An 18309-nucleotide genomic window follows, 5' to 3' on the forward strand; every position below is an offset into this window, starting at 1 on the left:
TAAGTGGGGCGTTATATGGGGTTCAGTATGCTGTATGGAACATTATATATGGGCCAGTATCCTGTATGGAGCGTTATATGGGGGCCAGTATCCTGTATGGAGCGTTATATGGGGGCCAGTATACTGTATGGAGCATTTTGTGGGGGCCAGTATTCTGTATGAAGCGATTCACCGGTTTCTGAGCTATTGTGGAATTTACAATAGATATCACTCATGAAATGTAAGAAGTGAAATCTTCCGCATTGTACTATATATATATTTCTCTGTGGTATCTGTGCATCACTCACGAATCGTGGTATGTGTTAAAGGGGCCACTGAGACTCTTTCGCTGAGGGCGCACAAAAACCTGGAGCCGGTCCTGCTGGGGGGTATACATGAACATACTGTATAATTTTTTCTTTTTATGGAGAACATAAACACCCTTTAAAAAATTATGTGGGTGTTGCATCACGGACCATGCTCACCCTGGTGATATGGTGGTGGAGAATAAGGAGAAGGAGGAGGACAAGAGCAAATAGCCAAAATCAGGAAGCATATACCCATGTCTGGGTGTGAAAAGGTGTATGGGAATACACCTCCCAAAAAAAGATATTGGATTTGAGTTTATGTTACGTAGCTATCATTCAGTGATGTTGAGAAGTCTGGCCCAATCCAGCCCTTGTTCATTTTTATAAGAGTCAGCCTGTCAGAATTTTCCGTTGACAGGCGGATGCACTTGTTATATTTCCACCAGCGGCACTAAAAACCCGCTCTGATAAAACGCTAGCGGCACGGCAGGCTAGGACAGGCTAGAGAGACATTTCATTCCACATATCAAGCTTGTATACCCAAGCACAGAGGAATCACAGAGGACGTTGGTACGGTCGGCAATGTACTCCCTCAGCATCTTCCCAAACTTTGCACTCCTTGTGAGAGTACTCTGCGCCTCAGGGCCTGTGCGATGGGAGGGGCGGAGAAAACTCTTCCAGAACTTTGGCAGTGTTCCCCTGCCTCTGCTGGATTGAAGTTGTGTCTCTCTCGCCTGTACTCCTTGGTTGTGCAATGAAGTGTGCCCTCTGCCACCAGCATTTTCTGATGGGAATTTTTTTAATAGTTCCGCAACAAGGGCCTTCTGGTACTGCCCCATTTTTGCAGATGTGTCCACTTCAGGAATAAGAGATATAAAGTTCTCCTTGTAGCGTGGGTCTAGAAGTGTCACCAACCAGTAATGACTGTCATCCAAAATTTTGAGAATGCGAGGGTGATGGGAAAGGCAGCGTAACATAAACTCAACCATGCATGCCATACTACTAACAGGCAAGACTTCCGTGTCCTCACCAAGAGCATGACTGACCATGCTCTCCTCCTCCTCCTCCTCTCTGTCCTCTGGCCATCCACGCTGAACAGACTGTATGACAGCTGTACATGTAGTACCGTCTATACCGCATGAAACTAGCTCCTGTCCTTCCTCATCCTCCTCTTCCTCATTGTCACCCAATCCACGTTGGGATGAGATGAGGCTGGGCTGTGTGTAATCACCCTGTATGGTTCCTTGCTCCATCTCATAATGCTCCTCCTGCAATGCATCCTATTTGATTGTGAACAGAGAGCGTTTCAGAAGACAGAGAAGCGGGATGGTGATGCTAATTATGGCGTCATCACAGCTCACCATCTTGGTGGAGTCCTCAAAGTTTTGGAGGATGGCACATATGTCGGACATCCATGTCCACTCCTGAGGTCTTATATGTGGAGTCTGAATTGAATACCTATGGCCTTGTTGATGCTGGTACTCAACAACTGACCTCTTCTGCTCACAGATCCTTCCCAATATCTGCAGTGTAGAGTTCCAATACGTGGGGACATCACACACCAGTCTGTGAGCCGGAAGCTGCAAACGCTGCTGAAAACGGCAAGGGTGGCGGAAGCTGTAGGTGACTTTCGAAAATGGGCTCACAGGCGGCGTACTTTAACAAGCAGATCTGGCAGCTCTGGGTAGGATTTGAGAAACCGCTGAACCATGAGGTTAAGCACATGAACCAGGCATGGTACGTGTATGAGCTTGCCTCGCCTCAGAACCGCCACCAGGTTCCGGCCATTGTCACACACGACCATGCATGGCTGTAGGTTCAGCGGTGTGAGCCACAGATCTGCCTGCTCTTTCAGAGCTGTCCACAACTCTTCAGCATTGTGCGGTTTGTCATTTAATCATGTTAGCTTCAGCACAGCCTGTTGCCGCTTGGGAGAGGCAGTGCTGCAGTGCTTCCAGCTTGTGACTGACGTGCTCATTTCAGAGATGGAGGCTGAAGAGGAGTTGGAGGCTGAGTTTGATGAGGTGCAGAAGCTGTAGACCGTTGGGGCAACCCTGATTGACCTATGGACCGCAATCCTTGGCGTCGGGAGGACGTGTTCCGTCCCAAGGTCCGACTGGGTTCCGGCTTCAACTATGTTAACCCAGGGTGCCATCAGAAAGATTTACAATCCCTGCCCACAAGCACTTGTCCACGTGTCCGTGGTTAGGTAGGATTTCCGGGTAACTGCGTTGTTGAGGGCATGGTCAATGTTTAGGGACACGTGCTTGTTTAATGAGGGGACGGCACACCGGGAGAAATAGTGGCGGCTGGGGACCGAGTACCAAGGGACGGCTGCCGCCATCAGGTTGCGGAATGCTTCCATCTCCATGAGCCTAAAAGGAAACATTTCAAGCACAAGCAGTCGTGAAATGTGAGAATTTAGTGTGGCCTGTGGGGCATTGGCTGCATATTTGCGCTTGCGTTCCAAGGACTGGAGTATGGACAACTGAATGCTGCACTGGGACAAGGTCATGGATGTGCTTCCTGATGCTGCTACTACAGAGTGCACAACGAGAGGTGCGGGGCAGGAGGCAACTTCACATGCACCATGGACAAGGGATTGGCTTGCATGCACAACAACGGAAGAAGCAATGGTGCCACCTGCAGACACTGTTCCTGGACCCTGTGGTTCGGCCCACAAAGTCGGCTGCTTTGCTGCCATGTGCCTGATCATGCTGGTGGTGGTCAGGCTGGTCGTTTTGCTCCCCCTGCTGATGCTGGCCTGGCAGGTGGTGCAAATGGCCTTTTGGGGTTATCGGCAGAGTCTTTAAAAAACAACCATACTCGGGAAGGCTTAACAGTTGTATTGGCAACTTCCTTCGTGTTGGTGTTACAGGGAGTGGTTGCCTGCCTTCTGTCTACAGCCACCATACTGATTCTTCCTGCCTGTTGTGGTGCTCTTCTTCCCTTCCCCTGTGTGCTGCTGTCCTCACTCTGCATGTCCTACTGCCAGGTTGGGTCAGTTACTATATCATTCACCACCTTGTCTTCCACATCCGCACCCTGGTCCTCCTCCTGACTTTCTGGCAATTGTGTCTCATCATCGTCCACCTCTTGTGACACTTTCCCACCGTCGCCTTCTTGTGACCGTGGCTGCTCAAATATTTGGGCATCGCTACATGCGATCTCCTCTTGCCCCGCTTCAAGTGGACCGGGCAAGAGGCCCGAATCTATAAATGGAAAAGTGAACAGCTCTTCAGAGTGTCCAAGTGTGGGATCAGTTGTCTCCGGGCACTCGGCATGGTGGGAGGAAGAAGGATCAGGGTGAGGAATATGCGGTCCAGACTCACTGCTACTGTGACTTGACCGTGTGGAAGACAGGGTGGTGGTGGTGGTGGCTAAGTGACTGGAAGCATTATCTGCTATCCAACCAACAACCTTTTGACACTGCTCTGTGTTCAATAGTGGTGTGCTGCGGTCCCCTAGGAATTGGGACTGGAAGGTCAGGCGAGAAGATGTGGGTGTTTGTTGTGGCACAATTTCAGCTTGCCCTCAGCCTTGTCCTCGGCCTCTGCATGCACCATCACCATCACGCCCAGTTCCCGATCCCTTGCCACGTGCCTTGCCCATTTTAAATGGAGGACAGTAACTTCCACGCTCACTACAAATGACTGAGTTTGGGGCAAGCTTATATGTGATCCATGTGACAGAGAAAACAGAGTTTTAAATACCTGGCCTGCAGATAACTAGTTTTAACAGCAAACTGGTGTGAATTGCTTCACTGACACACTGAAGGAAATTTTTAATGGAAGCCAAAAATGGCAGTATTTTCTGCTATATACACTGGCTGCCTGATATCTCTGCAGATGGATTAGTTAGTCCTCAGAAGGACTCTTTGTTAAGATGAATATGTGTAATGTACGGTTTTTCTCCCTACACTACCTAATACACAAGCAAATCTCTCCCTGACGCAGCACCACCTCTCCCTACTCTGCCTGATTCCGAAGTGACTGTGATGAGAGACCTGATGACGCTGTGCGGCCATCCAATCACTGTAATGCCACAACCAACATGGCTGCGGCAGTACAGTGTGTGGCAGGCAATCCCTGCATGTTGATTGGCGCTCTAAAGAGCGCAAAACATGCAGGGAGGGGACCCGACCTCCCGCCGAACAACCCCGGAAATACTCGGCGAACGCCGAGCATCTCGAGCAGTGAGATGCTCGGGCGAGCACCGAGCAGTAGCGAGCATGCTCGCTCATCACTAGTTCTGATCCAAGTTATTACCTAAACTTGGATTCTGCTGTTTATTTGTGGCTGACTTCTAGACTTTTTGATTACTCTTTAGCTGGCTGTTTTGGGACTACTATTGGTTTGCTCCTGACCTGCTTTCTGCCATGTTCTGCTTTGATGTTGATCTGTCCAACCGAGCATTCCAAAGCTGGTACTGTGCATAGGAGAACCATCTAACACTTTATTAGTACCATTCTGAGCTGCATATGGGGGCCCTCTTTTGAAATCATCCTATAGAAAATATTATTTTCTAGCATTTTCTGGAATGTACTGTTCATATGAATTCTTTTCATATTGGGGAACCAGGAAAGCGCTGTCTATGATGATGTCATATCTGGTGTGGGGCACCACAATTAGGTTAAGCTCACATGGCAGCATTATATACTGCTCAAAAAAATAAAGGGAACACTCAAATAGCACATCCTAGATCTGAATGAATGAAATATTCTCATTGAATACTTTGTTCTATACAAAGTTGAATGTGCTGACAACAAAATCACACAAAAATCATCAATGGAAATCAAATGTATTAACCAATGGAGACCTGGATTTGGAGTCAACCCCAAAATTAAAGTGGAAAAACACACTACAGGCTGATCCAACTTTGATGTAATGTCCTTAAAACAAGTCAAAATGAGGCTCAGTATTGTGTGTGGCATCCACGTGCCTGTATAACCTCCCTACAATGCCTGGGCATGCTCCTGATGAGGTTGCGGATGGTCTCCTGTGGGATCTCCTCCCAGACCTGGACTAAAGCATCCGCTAACTCCTGGACAGTCTGTGGTGCAATATGACGTTGGTGGATGGAGCGAGACATGATGTCCCAGATATGCTCAATCGGATTCATGCCTGGGGAACGGGCGGGCCAGTCCATAGCTTCAATGCCTTCATCTTGCAGGAACTGCTGACACACTCCAGCCACATCAGGTCTGGCATTGTCCTGCATTAGGAGGAACCCAGGGCCAACCGCACCAGCATATGGTCTCACAAGCGGTCTGAGGATCTCACCTCGGTACCTAATGGCAGTCAGGCTACCTCTGGCGAGCACATGGAGGGCTGTGCAGCCTCCAAAGAAATGCCACCCCACAGCATTACTGACCCACTGCCAAACCGGTCATGCTAAAGGATGTTGCAGGCAGCAGATCACTCTCCACGGCGTCTCCAGACTCTGTCACGTCTGTCACATGTGCTCAGTGTGAACCTGCTTTCATCTGTAAAGAGCACAGGGCGCCAGTGGCACCTTTGCCAATCCTGGTGCTCTTTGGCACATGCTAAGCATCGTACACTGTGTTGGGCTGTGAACACAACCCCCATCTGTGCACGTCGGGCCCTCATATCACCCTCATGGAGTCGGTTTCTAACCGTTTATGCAGACACATGCACATTTGTGGCCTGCTGGAGGTCATTTTGCAGGACTCTGGCAGTGCTCGTTATGTTCCTCCTTGCACAAAGGCGGAGGTAGCGGTCCTACTGCTGGGTTGTTGCCATCCTACGGCCCCCTCCACATCTCCTGGTGTACTGGCCTGTCTCCTGGTAGCGCCTCCAGCCTCTGGACACTATTCTGACATACACAGCAAACCTTCTTGCCACAGCTCACATTGATATGCCATTCTGGATGAGCTGCCCTACCTGAGCAATTTTTGTGGGTTGTAGAGTCCGTCTCATGCTACCACGAGTGTGAAAGCGCAACCAACATTCAAAAGTGACCAAAACATCAGCCAAAAAGCATTGGTACTGAGATGTGGTCTGTGGTCCCCACCTGCAGAACCATTCCTTTATTGAGGGTGTCTTGATAATTGCCAATAGTTTCCATCTATTGTCTGTTCCATTTGCACAAAAGCCTGTGAAATTGATTGTCAATCAGTGTTGCTTCCTAAGAAGACAGTTTGATTTCACAGAAGTTTGATTTACTTGGGGTTATATTCTGTTGTTTAAGTGTTCCCTTTATTTTTTTGAGCAGTGTATATCGGATCAGTCATGTCTGCGAATTATGGAAGTGACTTGCCCTGTGTGTAGCTCTATATGAACGTCTGGACAAATGCAGCAGATGACAACTATGTGCATGCACTAATATGCTCCATAAATGTTACCAGAGTAGAGCATGCAGCCAGGACCGGCTCCAGGTTTTCGTGGGTCCCAGGCAAAAGAATCTCAGTGGGTCCCTTTAACACATACACGATTCATGATGCACAGATACGACAGAGAAATACAGATATATTACACAGGGACCAGGCTGTCCCCTCATCCTTCACATATGCAGACATGCGCGCACACACAGTACACAGACATGCACACAGTACGCAGACATGCACTCAAACAGTATGCAGACATGCACTCACACAGCACGCAGACATGCACGCACAAACAGTACGCAGACAGGCACGCACACACAGTACGCAGACATGCACGCACACGCAGTACGGAGACATGCACACAGAGTATGCAGACATGCACGCACACAGTACACAGCTATGCACACACACACAGTATGCAGACATGCACGCACACGCAGTATGCAGGCATGCACGCACACACAGTATGCAGACATGCACGCACACACAATATGCAGACATGCACGCACACACAGTACTCAAACATGCACGCACACAGTACGCAGACATGCACGCATGCACAGTATGCAGACATGCACGCATGCACAGTACACAGACATGCACGCATGCACAGTACGCAGACAGGCACGCACACAGTACGCAGATATGCACGCACACACAGTACACAGATATGCCCGCACACACAGTACACAGACATGCACACACACGTAGTATGCAGACATGCACGCACACAGTACGCAGACATGCACACACACACAGTACGCAGACTTGCACACACACACACACAGTACGCAGACATGCACACACATAGTACGCAGACATGCACGCATACACAGTACGCAGACATGCACGCACGCACAGTACGCAGACATGCACACACACAGTACGCAGACATGCACGCTCACAGTAAGCAGATATGCACGCTCACACAGTACACAGACATGCACGCACACACAGTACGCAGACATGCACGCACACACAGTATGCAGACATGCACTCACACGTAGTATGCAGACATGCACGCACACAGTACGCAGACATGCACGCACACACAGTACGCAGACATGCATGCACACACAGTACGCAGACATGCATGCACACACAGTACGCAGACATGCATGCACACACAGTACACAGACATGCACGCACACACAGTACGCAGACATGCACACACACGTGGTATGCAGACATACACACACACAGTATGCAGACATGCACACACACACAGTACGCAGACATGCACACACACGTGGTATGCAGACATGCACACACACAGTATGCAGACATGCACACACACACAGTACGCAGACATGCACACACACGTGGTATGCAGACATGCACACACACAGTATGCAGACATGCACACACACACAGTACGCAGACATGCACACACACACACAGTACGCAGACATGCACACACACAGTACGCAGACATGCAAGCACACACAGTACGCAGACATGCACGCACACACAGTACGCATACATGCATGCACACACAGTATGCAGACATGCACGCAAAGACAGTACACAGACATGCATATACACAGTACGCAGACATGCACACACACACAGTACGCAGACATACACGCACACAGTACGCAGACATGCACATGTGCACAGTAAGCAGACATGCACACAGTACACAGACATGCATGCACACAGTACATAGACATGCACACACACACAGTACGCAGACATGCATGCACACAGTACGCAGATATGCACGCACACAGTACACAAACATGCACACACCATGCAGACATGCACACAGTATGCAGATATGCACATGCACACACACACACATGCACATGGTACACAGATATTTGCACATACAATACGCAGATACAGAAATATGTACACATACAGACATGCATACATACATACAGTATTTGAACACTAATTCTTAATAACACATATAAAACGGACATAAATATATATACACAGTCATACACACTGATATACACAGACATTTACATCATACATACACACACACACTTTAGAAATATTTTTAATATGGGGATTGGGGAAACAGGCAACAAACCTCTTTCATCTGTCCCCGGTCCTGTCTCCAGCCCATATCCTTTACCATGTGGCTGTGCAGGGCTGCCAGAATGGCACACACAGGGGGTCCTGGACCATCAGAGGGGCCCACTTGCTGTTGGGGCCCAGGCTGCTCCCCCTCATCTGTGCAGGGCCGCCGGCATGTCACAGACATCGGGCTCTGGACCATTAGGGGGGGAGACCACTCGCTGTCGGGACCCGGGCTGCTCCCCCCGCATCTGTGCAGGACCTCCGGCGGTGTTTGATTGCCGGCAATTCAGACATGGCGGTGTGCAGTGCGCTGTGCGACTGTGTCTGCTAGCAATGATGCAGCCAGGGTGACACACAAGCACAATTAAAGGCACAGTGTCGCCCCTGCCATGTCATTACTACCAGACACAGCCGCACAGCGCACTATGCGCGACCATGTCTGGTGAAGTGCCGGCAATCAAGCAGCGCCGGTGGTCCTGCACAGATGCTGGGGGAGCAGTACGGGCCCCAACATTGGTGGCCCCTCTGATGGTCCAGGGCCCTGGCACTTGCCCGGGTACACCGGGTGCTGACGCCAGCACAGCATGCAGCGATTTTCCTAAATGGAGCTAAGGTCCATGTGAAAGGTGGCACATAGGTTAACATTGGTCTGTGGGAGGTCAGTATTTTACACAGACAGCACTCAGATGGAAGATGAGTTCATATGACCGTACCCTTAGGGCTCGTTCAGATGTGCCTATAATATGGACGAATGCTGTCCGAAAAAAAAAAAATCGGACTCAATTGGACTGTTCAGGTGACCGTTTTTTGAAGAATGCAATATTCCCTTCCATGTCTCAGATGAAGCTCACACATTCAAGTCTGCGGGTGTGCAAAAAAAGAAATTGGATCCCATACGAATCATCGGTAGTACATCTGATTTTTAGGGATACCTTATAATTATTAACAAAACTGTATTATATGATGTATATTTTAAACTATGGATATATAAAATCGGATGCCACACGGATACCACTAGGATTTAAAAAAAATGGATGCCCAGATGAAACATGGATCACAGTATGGATTCAAATTCTCAAAGTTTTCTAGATGAAACTCCAACGATTTTCATGCGCTTTTCTCACCTCGGTCTAAAAATTTGTTAGACATTAGACATTGGAATCTCTAAAATTAACACTTGTTTGTGCTATAGGAGAGTAGGAGGTTGTGTTCCCAGAGAGTGGAGGGATGTACCGCCAACTGGGTGCGGATGTACTGCAAAAATAGAGAGTCGAAGATACCCATGCTGATTTATCTGGAGAGGAGTTCTGTATCATGGTAGTATTACTTTGTCACTGCATGGCGATATTACTCAGCTATTCAGTAGTTTGTACTGCAGTTACCTTTCATTCAACAACTTGCCTCCCAAGCAAAAAAATGGAAAATCAGTTCTTCTCTACCTTACCAAGAAAACTCGTCAGTGCCAAAAATTTCCCTCCCACTGTTAATATTATTGTTACAGTCACAGTAAAAAAGTATAGCCTATATGATAGCATTTTTTTACGTATATGGCAGTATTATTTATACACTGTATGCAAGTATTAATCTTATATCAATACAGGTTTTTCATTTTGCCTCCCATGATATATATTGCACATTTCTTAATTTCTTTACATTCCAGGGTGACCGCAGAACATCATTGAATACCGTCACATGCTCTCATCTTACCTTCCCTAGTTTTGTTATTTTTCTCTGCAGTTGGGCAAGAAGTACGGCTCCGTATACACCTTTTACTTTGGGCCTCGTCCTGTGGTTGTTTTCTGTGGCTATGAAGCTGTAAAAGAGGCTTTGGTGGATCATGGAGAAGACTTTATTGGTCGCGGAAAACAACCGTCTGTGGATAGAGTCTTTGATGGACATGGTAAAAAGTTACTTCGTATAAATAAATATATATGGATATAACGTGTGAAATGAAACATTTCAATGGGCCTTGTTCACATATTTATGTAGTATTTTGGCACAAAAACTACTTCACAGTCACATTGAGTTGTTTAGATCAAATGATGCTGCAGTAGGATAGTGTCTGGGCTTCATGGGAGATCATAAAATTCATTATATACTGAAATATTGAGGTATCGGACTTTATAGCACAAAAGATCAAGCAATTGCTGGTTCAGATGCCCTAAAATGCCAAAAGTAAGACAAAATGAAACTAGAAGTATGTGTGTATTGTAAGGCAGCGCTAGTCATCATCCTGGGGGATACTCACTGCGCCGGGTCAATTAATGCACACCAGCCACGTTTTCCGGTATTTCACCATCCGGCAGTTTATTAATCTTCAGAAACTGCTTGTCACACAGTCCATCTTAGTGGCTCACCGGCATATTACACATATAACATCCAGAAGCCCTTCAACTAGCAGACAGGCCCTCTTGGCTCCAGTTACATCCCTCAGCAAAGTCATTTATATCACTGTCCACATCAAGAAGTGTTTTACCTTTTGAGGGGTTGTAGCTGCTTCAGTCCGCTCTATTCCGCCACCACTGCGGCTCTAAGGCTTACCAAGCGTGGTCTCCAGCCCTTATCCCGTTCAAGGTCACTGGCATCTCTCATACACACAGATCAAGGCTCTGTGCCTTCCAGGATGCTTATTTTCCAAGCCTCTGGCCCTCCAAGGCTTACTGGCATCGCTTACACACAGATCCTGGCTCTATGCCTTCCAGGGCACTTATTTTCCAAGCCTCTGGCCCTCCAAGGCTTACTGGCATCGCTTACACACAAGGATCCAGGCTTCACCTTCCAGGAGTCCACCAGGCTTCACCAGGCCTCACCAGGCCTCTCACTCTCACGTTGTCCCTAACAGGAACAGGCCTCATGCCTTTCCACCCCTGTCTTAAAACTACCAGGGGTTTATATCCTCTAGAGAACAACCACAGGACCTGTGCTGATGCCACGGTCATGTGTTCAGACCTTCTGTGTGCAAAAGGACCTGTGTGATGTCACAGTCATGTGACCAGTCACCTGAGGGGGAGGTACAGGACCACCAGCTGTTTAGCTTCAGAGGTCGAGTACACCTTACAGGCTCCCACGGCCTTCTTAAACTGGTCATGCACGGACTCACTGGTGCATTCTTCTCTCAAATCCTCAGGTACATCTATGAGGCATTTGTACCAAGACGTTTTGGTCTCACCAGTAGTCTCCAAATGATTATCTGGCTCAGGTTTCAGGGGCAGCTGACTTTCAGCTTCTTCACCCTGTATGTTTCCCCTGAGCTGAATCACAGCTACAAATTCACAAACTTTCTTCTTGACCACTTCCGCAACTTGTTTGCCCTCTTCCTTCTCCAAGGAGGCCTCGTTCACTGAGTGATACTTTACCAGGCGACCTTTGAGCTCAAAAACTTCTTCCTCCAGCTCAGCTACTCGCCTCTCAGCAGCCCATCTCTGAAGCTCTTCCTGCTTCAACTGCTCCTTTAACAGTAGAGTTCTCTCAGACCTCTCTGTCTCCAATGCACCCACTCTGCTCTCAACAGCCAGTTTCTCAAGGTTCTCTTGCTTCCAATGGGCTTGTAGCGACTCCTTGAGCTCCTTGATCTCGGCTCCTACATCCACCAAATCATCCGAGCTCGCATCACTCGAGGAGGTATCTACTTCATACCTCCCATCTCCAGTGACCAACTCCTGGCCCTGGTCTGTGGCCTAGCCTTAAGGCACATTTCTGCCCTCTGGAGATTATCACAGAACGTCTGCAGCTCCTTCACCTGAGCTTCCAGACCTAGTGTCTTTCTGCGGAGATCAACCATTTGGCGCATGTGCTCTGCATCCGCCTTATCATCCTCTAGTTTTTCCTTAACCTTGAGGAGATCATAATAGTCTCTCTTAATTCATTGCAGTTATTTACTGAGTTCACCACACTCCATCTTGGAGTCACACAGCTCCCGGTTGAACTGTTTGCGCAGTCGTTCTAGGTTTTGTTCACGCCCAGAAACTCCATCCTGCCGCGTCTCCTTCTCAAGCTTCAACTGCAAAACCTCCTCCTTGATTTTGCAGCGATCCTCCTTAATTTCCTGGAACATTTCCTTCCATTGGTTAATTTCCTTGTTGCTTCCTTTCAGGTCTCGCTGTAAGTTCCTCACAACCTGGTTTTCACATAATTGCTGCACGTCACTTCACTCTGACACTGCTGCCTGATATGACCAAGGGCTGGAGCCTGACTGGCCACCTCCTGTTTCAGGGCTGTCAGATCATGCTCCTTCTGTCTCAATACTGTATCAGAGGTTGCTACTGGCAACGTCACCTCCTCTTCTGCCTTGAAACAATGGCACACATTACATTTTCTTTATTTTTACTTTCAGTCAAGACTACAGAAGCAACCTTTTTGTGGCCCTTGCGCCGTCGACGAGAGGGGGACTTCCTCACATCATACAGCCCCTCCTGACTAAACTCTCTTTCTACGTTCATAGTGTCACCATCAGTTGTGGGGTCCGTGTCACTCCCCATCGTGTCGTGGACCAACAAGTCACCTCCCACCTTGACGTCAACCCCTCCACTGGAGTCACCCCATTATCAACTGTCAAATTGTCATTTTTAGGGGGTACCAACCCACAACCAGTAACAATTTTCAGTTTTCTATACTCTATTCCCTTTTGAAAATCCGCCCCCTTTTGAGACTCCACCCACTTTTGGACACCTACTCCTGTAGGGGAATTTTCACAAAAAAAACCAGCAATAGTCTTAGGACCCAACTCACAACATCTCTCACCACCTTCCCGGGCACTCTGGGACAATACTGGCACCCACAGAAAATTCACAGAATGGTCCACTGCCGCCATTCTATATGGTGCCAACAGCTCCTGCCATTCGTGCACCATGTCCTGTTGCTGTATTTTCTCAAATGCCTGCTGCTGTGCTTTTGACAGGCACTTTAATTGCTCAATAGCTTCAGACTCATTTGCTGCTCCTTTCACAGCCATCTTTATCAGCTCCTGCATTTCTTCAGGACACTCCATTATGCCGAAGAGCGATTTCACTCTAACCCTTTCTCCATTCCGTCTGGAGATACTGCACCATTCATGGCCATCGCGGAACACACTAGACACTTTACACCACTCTCCCCGAAAAAATTTTCATGGCCCCGCCGAGCCTTAGCAAACCAGGTTTGAGTGCGACGACAATCTTCGCAACCCCACCGAGTTACAGCAAGATGCTTTTAATCTTCGTGACCCCGCCGAGCCACAGCAAGATGCTTTAATCTTCGTGACCCCGCCGAGTCACAGCAAGATGCTTTATTCACATTCGTCGTCCTGTGCCGTTGCCCCTAGCAACCGGGCTGCAGTTGCCCCTAGCAGCTTATTTTCCAAGCCTCTGGCCCTCCAAGGCTTACTGGCATCGCTTACACACAGATCCAGGCTCTGTGCATTCCAGGGCACTTATTTTCCAAGCCTCTGGCCCTCCAAGACTTACTGGCATCACTTACACACAAGGATCCAGGCTGCACCTTCCAGGAGTCCACCAGGCTTCAACCGGCCTCACCAGGCCTCTCACTCTCACGGTGTCCCACACGGGAACAGGCCTCATGCCTTTCCACCCTGTCTTAAAACTACCAGGGTTTTTATATCCTCTAGAGAACACCCACAGGACCTGAGCTGATGTCACAGTCATGTGTTCAGACCTTCTGTGTGCAAAAGGACCTGTGTGATGTCACAGTCATGTGACCAGTCACCTGAGGGGGAGGTACATGTTCAGCCAAAACACACACTCTGGATCATTACAGTAATGCCTCTGTATTACAGTATATATATATATATATATATATATATACATACACTGCTGAAAACTATAAAGGGAACACTTAAACAACAGAATATACAGTACAGACCAAAAGTTTGGACACACCTTCTCATTTAAAGATTTTTCTGTATTTTCATGACTATGAAAATGGTACATTCACACTGAAGGCATCAAAACTATGAATTAACACATGTGGAATTATATACTTAACAAAAAAGAGTAAACCAACTGAAAATATGTCTTATATTCTAGGTACTTCAAAGTAGCCACCTTTTGCTTTGTTGACTGCTTTGCACACTCTTGGCATTCTCTTGATGAGCTTCAAGTGGTAGTCACCGGAAATGGTCTTCCAACAATCTTGAAGGAGTTCCCAGAGATGCTTGGCAGAGATGCTTTAGTCCAGGTCTGGGAGGAGATCCCACAGGAGACCATCCGCAACCTCATCAGGAGCATGCCCAGGCACATCTGTGACATCATGTCTGGCTCCATCCACCGACTTGAGTAGTCTTGAAAGCTTGCAATTTGTTACCATCTTTTCAGTTAGCCATTAAAAGGTATCAACCACTGAGGACTCTCAAATCTAAATATTTTTCTATGTATGTATATATATATATATATATATATATATATATATATATATATATATATATATATATACACTGTATATACATACAAATAATAAATGGTGGAATCACCCCCTTTTTCCAAAATAAAAGTAAATAAAAAGTAAACAAATTCGGTGTCATCGAGTCCACAAAAGTCCAATCTATCAAAATATGAAATGATATAACCTGTATGGTAAACGTCGCAAAAAAAAATTTAGAAACACCAGAATTGCCGTTTACCGGTTTCCACTGTTATGGTCTGAAAAGACGACGACACAAACCAATTTTTTTTTTAACAAAATTCAGATTTTTTTTTCATTTCTTAACTTTACAAGTTTGGGACTGCGGTAATTGTTCGAACGTAGAGAATAATTTTTATTCCACAATGAATGCCGTAATAACCCAAAAATAATGGTGAAATTGCATTATTTTTCACCACTTTACCATCGTGTTCATGGAAAATTAAAAACATGTTTTGGCTCTTGAGTAAAAAAAAAAAAAACTTAATGGGGTTATCCAGGCCAAATCAGATCCCACTACTTAGTACTATTAATGAGTGCAATTTGATGCCAATGCTGTTCAGGGCAAAATTATAACAATTCTAAGAGGTTGTTTTGCTGGCACAATTAATTGGGCACTCTACAGGTGGAATTATGATGGAACGTTACTGGCACAATAATAGGGTCAGAGCACGATTTAGAGCATACATGTCAAACTCTGGTTCGTAGGCCAAATCTGGCCTGCAGGGTGGTTTTATTTGACCAGCGACGCCAGAAACACCACATCCCTATGTGGGACCATTAATCTGTATGGCGGACTATGTGGGGCCCATTATTCTGTATGGAGGACTATGTGGAGCCATTATTCTGTGTGGAGAGCTATGTGGGGCCCATTATTCTGTATGGAGGACTATGTGGGTCCATTATTCCGTATGGAGCACTATGTGGGGCCATTATTCTGTGTGGAGGGCTATGTGGGGCCCATTATTCTGTATGGAGGACAATGTAGAGCCATTATTCTGTATGGAGGACTAGGTGGGGCCATTATTCTGTATGGAGGACTATGTGGGGCCATTATTCTGTATGTAGCACTATGTGGGGCCCATTATTCTGTATGAAGGACTATGTGGGGCCATTATTCTGTATGGAGGACTATGTGGGGCCATTATTCTGTATGGAGGAATATGTGGTGCTCAATATTATGTATAGAGGACTATGTAGGGCCCATTATTCTGTATGGAGGACTATGTGGGCCCATTATTCTGCATGAAGGACTATGTGGGGCCATTATTCTGTATGGAGGACTATGTGGGGCCATTATTCTGTATGGAAGACTAAGGGCTGCACAAAGTAAATTTTCCATCCTTGCCTGAATTAATTTGGCACCTGAGGCTTTAAGGCATCATAAATCCTAATGTTTTTGTATAGTTGCATTATAAGAATGCTTTTATATATGAGGCTTTAGTTTATCAACTCTATGTTGGTATTATTTTAGCATTTATTGTTGGCATTTAATCGGGTACCATACAGAACAATATTTTACTAGGAATATGGTGTCGGCATTGTCACTTTGTTAGGCAGCTGTGTGTCTTTTGGCTATCCAAACATATGGCTCATAGTCTCTGTTTGGTATAATTGTAGGGATGGGAGGAACTAACAAAGTCCATATCTAATGTGAACCAGCCCTGAATGAGTTCACAGAAACAGTAATGCGTGCACTGTGATGGCATTATTAGAAAAAAAATAAGGCTGCTTTTGATTACAGCCCAACTCGTCAAAAAACGTCAAATTTTGATTGAGTTCCAAACTAGAAAACACAGATGCAGTTTTATGCGGCAACACAGTGTCATACCTTTTACTGTTCAGTCAACTTGTCACAATCTTCATATGGTTTCTTTAGGGTCTACATTACTGCTGAGGTCCAGGTGAGTAATGGAGGATGGCCTCTATCTTCTCCTTCAGAGAGAAAGCAGCTACTTTTGTAAACTCTTGCCAAGGGTCAGCATGAGAGATATAATGCAAAAATGCCCATGCGTCCTTAGGCGGCATCATATTCAGCAGGACATGGTCGAGCTATAAAGCACCTGGTTCTCAGGTGCTTTATAATAACTTTCAGACTTGGACCAGAAAGTTATTGTGACCAGTAACAATAATAAAGGGAATCTGTCACCAGGTATTTGCTATTTAATTTGAGAGCATCATAATATAGAGATCTTGATTCCAGCGACGTGTCACTTACTGGGCTTCTTGTTGTAGTTTCAATAAAATCAGTGTTTTATCAGCAGGAGATTATCATTAGAGGACTAGTTGTCTTGTGCCATGTAGTCCTCCTGCTGTGGTTAACTCCTCCCCCATCTCTGTACACTGAAAGCTACCAATCAGTGGTGTGGGCGGGGTTATAAACAACTCCACATTAAGAGAACTGTAAGATCTGCAGCAAATAAAACAGTGATTTTAACAAAGCTGCACCAGGGAGCTCTGTAAGTGCCACATTGCTGGAATCAGGGTCTTTTCCCCTACATCATGCTGCTCTTAGATTACATAGCAAAAACCTGGTGACAGATTTCCTTTAATACAATAGAGCCAATAGATGTATAATAGAAGAAAAAATGGATAGGAATAGTCTCAATACATTTTGGAGGGGATCTCTCAGCACCTTAACAGTTAACACCTCCATACACATTACATTAAAATAGGTGGATGAATGATCATTTTCTGGTCGGTAAAACGATAATTTGCAAACAGCCTAAAATACATTTTGATGCGACGATCAACCAAATAAAATCCAAAAGGCCTGATCTTTTTTTTTTTTCCAAAACAGTCAACATTAGTCAGTCGGTCATCGATGGAAATTAACAATCATTCATCTAACTGAAAAAGGCACTGATTGTTCATTATGGTTGAAATTGCCTATTTCGGTTGACTTTTAGCTTCATTGCAATCAGATTGTATGGGTCATTAGTGAAGTTTGTAGGTCAACTCCTGAACATTCCTGTCGTCCATGCTGGTAAGCCAGCCCAACTGAACTAAAAGCAAAGGTAACGGGACAGAGCGATTATAGTCCTATACTATAAAAATATCATCCAGTGCCAAAATAACGTTATATATAATTGTTTTATACTTGTAGTTACTTTTCCACATTTCAAAAGAAACTGATTACTGCTGTCAAAAATAATTTGTATTTGAGTGGATTTCTATCCAAAAATGAAAATAGACTATGTATTAGTAAATCAAAAGTTAGAGCAGTATCTAGAGTCTGGTGGTCATGCTTTG

General features: G+C 46.2%; 1 protein-coding gene across 2 annotated transcripts in view; it reads left to right on the plus strand.

Moving 5' to 3' along the window:
* Positions 1 to 18309, plus strand: part of LOC141154959 (cytochrome P450 2G1-like) — a 103628-nt gene that overhangs the window by 36244 nt on the left and 49075 nt on the right. Inside the window, exon 2 of one of the 2 annotated variants that reach the window (XM_073641536.1) lies at positions 10381 to 10564. In XM_073641536.1, coding sequence (XP_073497637.1) covers positions 10381 to 10564 — 184 coding nt within the window. The remainder of the gene's footprint in view (positions 1 to 10380; positions 10565 to 18309) is intronic. The other variant, XM_073641537.1, reaches the window with a different exon arrangement.

The sequence above is a fragment of the Phyllobates terribilis genome, unplaced genomic scaffold, assembly GCF_046119375.1.
Source record: "Phyllobates terribilis strain yellow unplaced genomic scaffold, ASM4611937v1 Scaffold_7__3_contigs__length_470593459, whole genome shotgun sequence".
Taxonomy (NCBI): domain Eukaryota; kingdom Metazoa; phylum Chordata; class Amphibia; order Anura; family Dendrobatidae; genus Phyllobates; species Phyllobates terribilis.